The following is an 11,448-nucleotide window of genomic DNA, read 5'->3' on the forward strand; positions in this document are numbered from 1 at the left end:
ATCCATCCATCCATCCATCCATCCATCCATCCATCCATCCATCCATCCATCCATCTTCATTTTTCATTTATGTTACAGTCTTATTAAATTGTATTAAATTAATTTCTTTCTTCAAAATTCCACACACAAATACCCCACTACAAAAATATGGAATGGGTTTTTGTGTGTGTGTGCAAATTTATTAAAAATAGAAAACCAAGAAACATATTTTCAGAAGTATTCACAGAGTTTTTCATTGAAGCTCTAAATTGCGCTGTGTCCACTGATCATAATACTTCTCCAATCAACTCCAATTGAGTTGATTAGAGTTGTGGAACTCCAATCAACTCATGGTTCTGGAAAATCACACTCCAGTCTGTACATGATCCCACAGCTGGCAGTGCAGGTCAGAGTGCAAACACTAAACATGAAATGAAAGGGAAAAATCTACCCCAATCTACAAAAATCTCAAAAACTTTTTTTTTCCCATATTGTCAAACTATCATTAGAAAACATATTATGAATTAGCTCTTTAAAGAGAATATAAAAAACTAGCAAATCAGATCAGAAAAAATGATGCCTTTAATCCTTTGTGTGAAACAGGAAGTACAAGAGAACACCAAACGTCACCAAATTAATCCTGACCCTGGATGACATTGTGTTCATCGACACTCAAGTTAGTAAGAAGGTGGGAAAAGTTTCATCTGTTCTGATTGGAACATTGTTGGAAAGTCACTGACTGCATGTCTTTGCTTTTTTTGACTAAAAGTTTGAATGAAATGGCCTACATGTTGCAAACTTTCCTGTAACTTTATGTTCCCAAATTGTCTGTCAATATGTTTTATTACAAGAGTTGTCTATGACCGGAGTTTTGTGTTGTGTTGTGTTGTGTTGTGTTGTGTTGTGTTGTGTTGTGTTGGCATTACATATTCCAGAGTCTTCAGACAGGACAGCATGTTAAAACAACGTGTTCCTCTTTGATTGTGTTTTAGAATGGACGGATGAATAAACTTTCTTGTTTTAATCTTTACAAGTTAAATGCTTTTTTTTCCCTTCCAGAAATTAAATGATGAATCCATCATGAGGAGTCTTTTGGAAATAAAAACTCCACTCCGCTCGATAGCAAGAAGTTACATCCTGACGTCACCGGAGAGTTCCAACATTGGGATATTGGAGGTTTGTGTGTGTGTGTGTGTGTGTGTGTGTGTGTGTGTGTGTGTGTGTGTGTGGGTGTGTGTACGCTCAGTGGTGACGGTGTGTAAAAACCCTGAAAGCTGCAGTATCACATCTGTCTCATATTCTACTGTCATCAGATAGTGACAGTTTTAACTATACTTGAAAGAAAAAAAAAAAAAAAAAAAAAAAAAAAAAAAATATATATATATATATATATATATATATATATATATATATATATATATATATATATCATGTGAGTTATTAAGAACAACTATTTACAGTTTTACAGTAACAACCTGGGGTAATGTTACTTTAATATTCCTGAATATTCTGATCTACCTGGAAACTAATTCATAAATTAAAAAGAATACTTTAGTTATTTGCATTTACTGTATTACAAATTATTATCTGTGCCAATAAGCTTTGTATTGAGATAAACTAATTAGATAAATAAGGGTAAATCCTCACTCAAAATATGATTTTTAAAAAGCTGTATGAAGCGGGTGTTTGTGCTAGCTGTCATGCTAATTCTCCTTTAAATGGTTGGTTCGTTTCCAGGGAGACTGGGTTTGGCTGAAGAAGATTCCTGCTGGAAAGACGGCAACACCTGTCAACCAGAATACCCAGAATCTGTTCAGTCAGGTAATATCATATAAAAACATCACACACCGATCACACAGCAGATGGATAAGACTGACAAATAGCTAATAAACAAACCTACACACACACACACACACACACATGCACTCACGCACTCACACACATGCACACACAATCCAAATGCCTGAAGATCATCCAAAGCTGAGTTCCTACTGACATGGCCTGACTACTTTAACACAGAGCAAAATAAAGAGCTTAACATACAAGTTAAGTCTAATTGAAATGTATCAGTCAGGTATAAGCAGTTTAAAAACAATCAGAGGATTGTACTCGGAGCTTCTGTTCAGCTTTCGCAATTTAATAAATACCAACAACAATTATTATCTTATGCCTTTATCATAGGAAAAAAGCTAGTGTTGATGTCCTGGGAAAAAAATCAGAGGTTCCATCGGTTAAATTGTGGCTGGAGGAACTGGTAAGGCTCTCTCATCTGGAAAGAATTCGGCTCTCATTCGCAAATAAGTTAAAGCGATTCAATAGAACTTGGCAATCCCTTCGACAATATATTGATAACTCTATTTGAAGAGGATTGATTTGATTCTCGGTGTGATAAAATGTAAGGCCTAGGGAAAGGGGCGGTGGGTGGGTCTTGAGAATGTCCCTGTTTATTTATGTCACTTCTGTTTTGTTTTTGTATTGTCTTTTTGTTTTATGTTCACATACAAAAAGAGGACACATTTGTATTGCTGATGTTTCAATTTTCATGTCTGATTCCTCAATAAATTTGCTTGACAACAAAACAATCAGAGGACCGACTTTGTCAAACTAAATCTTCAACCTTATGAATGCTACTGGAGCTGAGAGTATCAGCAGAGAGTTACTGATACTCATATCAGTGACTCTCAGCTGGACTCTCTGATAAGCGGACAAGTCAAAAATAGTTGTTGTTCCCAGCAAAGTACTCATCAACTTATTTCATTTCATTACATTTCAGTTATTGAAAGTATGTTGACTGTTTCAACATTGCTCTGTCTGTGTTTGTTTCCAGCTGAGGGAGATGCGCCATGAGAACCTGAATCTGTACCTGGGTTTGTTTGTGGATTCAGGGATCCTGGCCCTGGTGGTGGAGCACTGTCCTCGGGGCAGCCTGGCAGACCTGCTGGCCGACAGCGACGTCAGGCTGGACTGGATGTTCAAGTCATCGCTGCTCATGGACCTCATTAAGGTTCTCCTCAGATCACTTCAATACACCTTAAATCTTCTGACACAACTTCCCACTGAATCGAATCAAAAGTTGTGTCCAAGCTTAAAGTTACTTTTTTTTTTCAGGCGCTTTGATGCATTTCTCATATCAGTCTCAGTATTTGTTCAACAGGCCGTGATTTTCTCCTAACAATGAGTGCAAACTGTAACACCTGGTCTTGGAGTCACTTGCTCAAAATAATTGTCCCGCTCCTCAAATGCAAGTATTCATGTGACCAGCTGTGTTCCCGTTCCAAATGTGCACAAAACTTTCTCAATATTCCACCAAAAAAAAATTCACAATTAAATAAGAAACCCAATTAAAATCACACATGAATAAGTCATTAAAAACATGCCGCGCCACCATCCTACTACCATTTTCTGTCATCTTCTTAACGGTTTGCGCCAGCAGCAACATCCGGTTGTTAATCATGTGACCCATGTGACACGAAGAAAGTGTTCACATTGCAGTTTTCGAGATAAACCAATTTTATCATCCCAGCATCTAAACTTTTTATTCAACAAACTCAGAATTGCTAAGCTAACATAAACCAAATTTATAGTCAACATGTCAAACTGCACAATTGTATGGTCAATGGGAACACAGACAAGGACAGTCTAATCAAAATAAAAAGTCCCGACATCTTATTAGTGAACAGGATAGGGAAATGGCTTGAACATGTTTTCAATATGATATTTCATTCTGGAAATGTTTTCCAATGCAAGTCCTTAAATTAACCAAGAGTAAAACAATAATCTAAAGAATCTAAGTCAAAAGGCACAAATGAAAGTTAAAAATGAAGAAACCAAATAAGCAAGGAACTTGCAAGATAAAATCCAAAAGCCAAATACACAAAGACCATAACAGCAGTCTGCTGCTTCATCCATTCAGTTTATTGTAATGCTGCCAAATCCTAAGAAAATAAATGGAAACTTCTGAAGACATTAATAAATAAATGTTTGACATATTGTTTCTCTCATTATTGTGGCATTTATCAAATATAAGTAATTCCTTTTTACTCAGTGTATGTAAACTTCTTAACTGTGCATAGATTGATAAATAGAATTTGTATCTTTCCCTCTCTATCAAAACTAAGAACCAAACTTCTTGTTTGTTTAGTTATTAATTTCAATCACCTTTTAAGCGAGTCGGCTATTTTGCATTCGTTCTCTGAAACCGACAGATTATCTAGCTCTGTGTGACCAGGTTGCTGTCTTCATGTTCCAGGGAATGAAGTATCTTCATCTGCGAGGGTTGACTCACAGTCGCCTCAAGTCCACTAATTGCTTAGTGGACGGTCGATTTGTGTTGAAAATCACAGACTATGGCCTACCCATGATCCTTCAGTCTCAAGGTGTCAGTCTGTCTGACGATCCACAAGGTAAAACAGAATTACCAGAATTACACTCTACCTGCTAAAAATTTGACAATTGTACCAGTTACTTAACTATGCATAAACAAAATGGGAGTGATGTCCTTTTTTCACAACCATTTCAATGTTATATATATGTATGTATATTTCTTTATTTTGTGTGTTTACTCCCATTAGGATGATTTTTTTAAATGGTTCTTGTAAGTGGTTGAAAGTCAGAGTTTACAAACCTTGCACACACACACCCACTAGCACATATATCACACCTCAGAAAGTGGAATATAATCGAGCAAACATGGTGTTGTAATTCTGACTGTAGATTTGCAAAATCAAAAAAACAAAAGCAAAATATTTCTAGTAAAAGAGCTGCAAAAATACCAAAGTAAAAGTTAACGTTCCACAGTCTCATCAAATATGAACATGAATGTAGTTATAATGAATACAAGAACAAAGTGTTTTTTTCATTATATTGCTGCTTTATTAGTGTTTTCTGAGGCGTCACTGTGTCATGGTGTTGGTGTGGAAGCTGCTCTTTTGTCGGGTCTTTCTTGCTGTTTTTGGGTCTTAACTAACAGTGACGGGATCCTGACGTGGCAGACTGGGAATGTGCCAAATAGTTTATTAAAGAAGAGAAAATGTGAAGTTCTGTTAAAAATAAAAAATACAAAAATTGTGGCCTTATTGGATTTGTTTTTATTATTTACAATCTTGCACTACTAGCCTTACAAATTCATTTGGATTACAGTGAACTGAAGATAAGAAATGTAACTAATTTTTTTATTATTATTATTTTGATTACCAGCTCTTTAATATGAACTAATATAAACTAGATGATTCAAAGTGAATCGTATTGAGATTAAACTACACAAAATGGTGAAAAAATGAATAAAAGAAAAATTATTGTGAAAACATTTGGAATTAATTTTAGGGTCACCTATAGTATACTCTGGTTGTCAAACCAGACCAGTAGAACATGTTGTAGTCAAGAAAATACTAAGAGTGCTAAGACCATCTTCAAACCTTCAGCTGGGGTCAGAAGTCAATTAGTTAGCAGATTAACACATAGAATTCACTGACTTTACTTTTTTAATTTCTGTTGGACGTTCAGTTCCTCCAAGTAAGGGCTGTTTACTTTAGAGCAAGTTGTGATCGCTGATTGGTCAGTCACTGACAAAGCCACTGGATTGACTGACAGGAAGAAAGGATGATAACATCTGGCATCCTCATCATGTAGTTGGCCCTTTGCTTGTATTTTCATAATTTTCTTCTCAGTTTTTGAGAAGTGGTTTAAGAAGCTGATTGCCAGTCTAACATCTTACTGCTGTTCACAGCAAAGTGTGTAAATATGATGTTAGCCAAGCTTTTTTTTTAAAAATATATGTATATATATATATTTCTTCTTAGATCTTCTGTGGACAGCTCCTGAACTTCTGAGGAACTCAGAACAAGCCGGTTCTTTTGCAGGAGATGTCTTTAGTTTTTCCATCATCATACAGGAAGTGATCTCACGGACACTTCCCTACGCCATGATGGACATGCCTGCTCAGGGTAAGAATGCTTATCCTGTCTACAAACTTGTTGGTCTGACAAACCTCAGTCCCAGCAACCATTTGTGTGTCTAATCATCCCACCTTCTCTCTCTCTGCCTGTGGAACGATCAGAGATTGTGGAGCGTCTGAAGAAGCCCCCTCCTCTCTGCAGGCCTCTTGTTTCAGTGGATGAAGCTCCTGCTGAGTGTCTCAATCTGATGAATGAATGTTGGAACGAAGATCCAAGCAAGCGGCCCAACTTTGATGAAATTTTTAAGCAGGTAAGAGGATGCTTGTTTGGGGAGCTGAACATCTTAGTACATAATCGTCTTCATTCAGTTCAATTAATTGTATCTAAAATCTTCATAGTCTCTAGATTTATTTTAAAGGAGCAGTGTTATGTGTTTTCCCAGCCACATAGTGCCATTTTATAGCTCATTCAAGTAACTACGTTAACTTCAGTAACTACGTTATAAAAGTGCTATATATACCAGATATGACTTAAAATAAATTGTACTTTGTAGTTTGTTTACTTTGCTTAACACCTTGAAATTGGGCCTCTGTCTCTTTAAAAACTTCTGCTCTTTCTGTAACCCTGTGTTCAGGAAGTGAAGACAATTAACAACATTCAACGTTTGTCTTAACTTATTTGTTTCCTAAAACCTTTGTGGCTGAAGTAACAATTAAATAATTTCCTAAAATACTTACATAAATAGCATTTAGAAAAATTTTATGGACAAGATACAGCTATAAATAGCCCCAATAAAAAAGCTCTTTAAAAATGTACAGCTGGGACAATATGCAGCCTTCGGTAAGTGTCTATGGTTGTTCTGTTTTTAGTTCCGGGGCATCAGCAGAGGGAAGAAGGCTAACATCATTGACTCCATGCTGCGGATGCTGGAGCAGTACAGCTCCAACCTGGAGGATCTGATCAGGGAGCGAACAGATGAGCTGGAGGTTGAGAGGACCAAAACGGATAAGTTAATTGGACAGCTTTTACCAAAGTAAGACTGGGTTCATGAGAAATATTAATACACACTCATATAAAACTGACATGCTGATCTTTCATACAATGAACCTGACCTGCCTGAGTGACGTTTGCCTCCCCACTAAAATTGATGTTAAATGTTTCCATCAGTGCCGATATCATTTTAAAGATATTAATAAATCTGTGCTTATAATCTTTCAGCTGTATTTTATTTATTTATTTATTTATTTATTTATTTTTTATCCATCTATTCCTTTATGCTTGTGAAATGAAATTACAATATTTCATTCATATTTTTGTCTTTCCATATGCCACTCCAATGAAAGGAGATTTCTTTGTAGTGTCTGTACCTATCATATGTTGACATGTGTTAAGCCGTGTATCACTGGATGTTTCAGATCTGTGGCTCAGGCCTTGAAGAAGGGGAAGCCTGTCCAGCCTGAACACTACTCAGACTGCACACTGTACTTCAGCGACATCGTCGGATTTACAACCATCTCAGCTCTAAGTGAACCCATTGAGGTGAAAACGGCTGAAGTAACCACTAGTTTTGACAATTTTGACTGTTTAACTGAAATTGTGTTTTTGAAGGTGGTCGACTTGCTTAATGACCTTTACACCATGTTTGATGCCATCATCGCTACTCATGATGTCTACAAAGTAAGCACCTTCAGCTATGCATCTATTTCTATTCACTCATCACACCAGACAAGATTTGGTAGAGTAAATCTCCCTTTGAAAAGACAAAGAGGATTGCTCTTCTGCACTGTTTTAATTAACTTAAATAACTAACTAACTGTGATTATGTGTTTATGTTCAGGTAGAGACTATTGGGGATGCTTACATGGTGGCTTCAGGGGTTCCTAACAGAAATGGGAATCGGCACGCTGCTGAAGTGTCAAACATGTCGCTTGACATCCTTCATTCAATAGGAGCATTTAAGATCAAACACATGCCAGAAATCAAAGTGAAAATACGCATTGGACTGCACTCAGGTACAGCATCACCTTTTAAACTGTTACAACCACTTTTATTTAAAGGGGCAGTGCTATTTAAAATGGACTTTTTTGAGCTTTACATCATGTTATAAAGTTATTGCTTCATCAAAAACATACCTGGAGTGTTACTTTGATTCTTTGATGCATATTTGAGAAATCCTGTAACCTCCATGGCAACCATTTAACCTAGCGCAACCTTTGAAACTCTTCCCCTGAGCTGCCATTTCCAAGCTCCCCCTCATAGAGCAGCCCTTCCCCCACGACTCCACACTCAGCTCCTTCAGACTAGCGGCAGCAATTGACAAGCACCTGGTCATCAGCTGAGTTCATTATATGAACTACTTCTCAAAGTAACCCTGGTAAAAACATTGTTGCAGATTTAATAGAGGAGCCATGTTATGATGACTTCCTGAAGGCGGACTTTCAGAAAGAGAAGGAGTTTTTAAAGAGACAGAGACCCATTTTCAATGCATTAAATTGCAAAGTTAAATTCATTTTACTTTTTACATGGTTACTTGACTGTGCTATAAAATGGGACCAAGTGCCTGAAAAATACATAATACTGTCCCTTTAAAGCCATCCTGTAATAATCAAGCTTTAAATTCTCAAACCTTTCCTTCATGCTATAAGAGACTGTATGTGAGAGACCATAATGGTGTACCCAAAAACAAGAATGAAGTATTTCTCAAGAAGCGTCTCTCATGTTGGGTGTGTTCAGGACCGGTGGTTGCAGGTGTGGTGGGACTGACCATGCCCAGGTACTGTCTGTTTGGAGACACGGTGACCACAGCCTCCCACATGGAAGCCAGCGGCCTGCGTAAGTATGGAACATACCATGGTTCCATGGAACGGCTCAAAAAACAATCTAAAAAATTTGATAATTATATTATCTCTCCTTTCCTGATCACTTACAATACAATAAGACTTTGTTGTTAATGTTCCCCAAACAAGGAAATAAAGATGTAGATTTTGTTTTGTTTGATTTACAGATTTCTTCAATATGACGAACTGCATGAATTCCTGTACACGAATCAATTATTAGCTCTATCCTATTGATCTATTTTTCAGTAGTCATTTTGCTGTAATGTTTTTACATTACAGCAAAATGACACACTGTATTTGATCAGTTCTCCACTCATTAATGACAATGTGGACCCTACAATCTCTTCTACATGCGTTTCTTGACAGAAAGAAATATTAATTTCTAACCAAAATTTCTGCAGATTATCCCAATTCAGATTCAAGATTTAGCATTACCTCAAAGTCACAATGCAGACCTGAATTTCAGTTTCTCAGCTCACAAAAAACATATTTAAAGTAATGTCAGTGCAGTTTAATTAATAAATCTATTTCTGTATTGTGGTGGTTGGAAAGAAACTTCCAGAAAACCTCTTCCATCTGCATTTTAGTCTGCTCTCAAGCTGTGTTTCCATTAGCCATAAAACCGGGCAAATTTAAATTACAAAATTAAACCTGTTTAATGGAAACACCAATTTAAAAAAAAAAAACAAAAAAAACTCCTGTTTTGTGCTCAAATGTTTTTGCACTAGGATGAGGTGGGGGGGTTTCCGTATCAGAATAGATGTATTTTGCAGAATTGCAATGGAAACACTTTCTCACATCACACAAGTCACATAATCAACAGCTGTACATTACTACTGACAGAAACGATGAAGACAATGACAGGAAGTGGTAGGGTGATGGTTTGTTTTTGTTTTTTCAGGCAGCTGGCTCCACCAGAGCTCTCACTGCACCACACAGTTCAAAAAAGGTTGTGTGTCATTCCAAAGTGCTGAATCTATAGCTCTTTTGAATTATGAATATATCTCATATAACTGTTTCCATCCGTTGCTGCTATGTTTCTCAATGACTCAATGGCTCATTCACATGTGATTATAATTTCTTTTCTTGTTTAATGGAAACGCCGCCAATGCAAAATTGTGTTGTTGTTTTTTTTTACATTAGCAGAACCTCGACAAAGATTTGCTCACATTAGTAATGAAAATGCAACTTCAGACACAACCTCCTTCTCACCCTCCTCAAAAAGAGATCTTAACCAGAGGATTGTACGCAGACCAGGACAGATCCTTCGTCACATGAATTCCCAGGAATATCTGTGCTAGACGCCCCTCTACTTATTGACAAAGAGTGTGTTTAACGTGATTGTTTCCTCCTCAAGGCGATCACCAGTTGCTTAGACTGGTCCACATTCAGAAGCAGATTTTTGTTGTTACGCCACTCTGTGAAAACCTTCACCACTTGTTATCTTTCTCATTGTTATGGGACAGTTTAGTCTTGCTTCCGATTGTCAAGGTCACAATTTTTTCTGTTGGACTGTCTGTCCTGTTTTGCTGCCAGAGGCAGTTTCTGAATCTTAAGCCTGCCTTCTTTTGTCTCCTCTGCCATTTGTAGTAAAATCCAGTTTACCAAGCTCTACCATTTCTAGTATAAAGCTTAACACAACTTGCTTTATACTTGTGGGGTTTTTTCAGCTTACAGGATCCATATCAGCCTCAGTACAGTCAAGGTTCTGACCAGTCTGAAAGTGGGATACCTCATAGACACCAGAAAGGCACAGGTATACCCGCCTGCTTAGATATTTGCTGTGACAAAAGTCGGATTTAATTCATTCTTTTGAAGAAGTCTGCTGTTTGCCCAGCAATGCAGTGATTTCCTTGTACACGCCTGTGTTTTGAAGGTAAAGGGCACAGAGGACACATACTGGCTGATGGGTCGAGAGGGTTTCAACAAACCTCTTCCTCTTCCCCCCGATCTTGCTGGAGGGTAAGAACACACGACATATGGAACCGTCTTTATGTATTTGCTGAATTGACAAAAAAAAAAAAAAACTGATACATTCTAATCTTAGTCATGAACATAATTTTTTTTTAATCACATTGATTCTTACTGACTTATTATACTTATTATCATTAGTTATTAGGCAATATTATTAAGAATGCTATTGGTAATTATTACAATTTTAATGAAAACAAATGTAAAAATCCAAGTAATTGTGGTTGAACATCTGACCTGTTTCTTTGTTCTTCCCAGGGCCAGTAATCACGGCATAAGCCTCGATGAGATTCCTGTCGAAAGACGACAAAAGTTTCTCGACCGACAGAACAAAATTAAAAAATAGACAGCAAAGTTTTGTTTTATGTAACTGTCTGCAAAAACACAAAATCTTACCAGATATTTTTGGTCTGATTTCCAGTGAAAATATCTTGAAATAAGACAAAACTAACTTAAAAGTAACTTTTCTGAAAGAAATAGGAGTTTGTTTTTTTTCAATAACTCTTTAACATTTATCGGAAAAAAATTACTAGTTCAATTTCCACATTATTTCACTTATAATATGGGAAAATGTCTTGTTGTAAATGGTAAGGTAAGGTAATTTTATTTATATTGCACATTTTCAGCAACAAGGCAATTCAAAGTGCTTTACATGAATTTCTCCAGCTTTCTCATGAACTTTCTCCAGCTGAACAGAAACAAAACTGAAGTTATTATCTTTGGACTTAAAGAGGAGCGAACTAGAGTCAATGCGCAGCTTCAATTAT

At 36.8% G+C, this 11,448-nt stretch overlaps 1 protein-coding gene across 2 annotated transcripts in view; it reads left to right on the forward strand.

Moving 5' to 3' along the window:
* LOC103149387 (retinal guanylyl cyclase 2-like) overlaps positions 1-11,084 on the forward strand; it is an 18,079-nt gene extending 6,995 nt beyond the window's left edge. For both annotated transcript variants that reach the window (XM_016679871.1, XM_007568513.2), the window contains exons 11-25: positions 583-667; positions 1,039-1,155; positions 1,717-1,800; positions 2,807-2,983; positions 4,229-4,382; positions 5,778-5,921; positions 6,035-6,183; positions 6,743-6,906; positions 7,289-7,412; positions 7,482-7,550; positions 7,711-7,885; positions 8,607-8,705; positions 10,381-10,466; positions 10,587-10,672; positions 10,940-11,084. In XM_016679871.1, coding sequence (XP_016535357.1) covers positions 583-667; positions 1,039-1,155; positions 1,717-1,800; positions 2,807-2,983; positions 4,229-4,382; positions 5,778-5,921; positions 6,035-6,183; positions 6,743-6,906; positions 7,289-7,412; positions 7,482-7,550; positions 7,711-7,885; positions 8,607-8,705; positions 10,381-10,466; positions 10,587-10,672; positions 10,940-11,027 — 1,801 coding nt within the window. In that variant the 3' untranslated portion in view covers positions 11,028-11,084. The remainder of the gene's footprint in view (positions 1-582; positions 668-1,038; positions 1,156-1,716; positions 1,801-2,806; positions 2,984-4,228; positions 4,383-5,777; positions 5,922-6,034; positions 6,184-6,742; positions 6,907-7,288; positions 7,413-7,481; positions 7,551-7,710; positions 7,886-8,606; positions 8,706-10,380; positions 10,467-10,586; positions 10,673-10,939) is intronic.
* The last annotated feature ends 364 nt before the right edge of the window (positions 11,085-11,448 follow it).

This window comes from Poecilia formosa, unplaced genomic scaffold, assembly GCF_000485575.1.
Source record: "Poecilia formosa unplaced genomic scaffold, Poecilia_formosa-5.1.2 Scaffold224, whole genome shotgun sequence".
NCBI classification, from domain to species: domain Eukaryota; kingdom Metazoa; phylum Chordata; class Actinopteri; order Cyprinodontiformes; family Poeciliidae; genus Poecilia; species Poecilia formosa.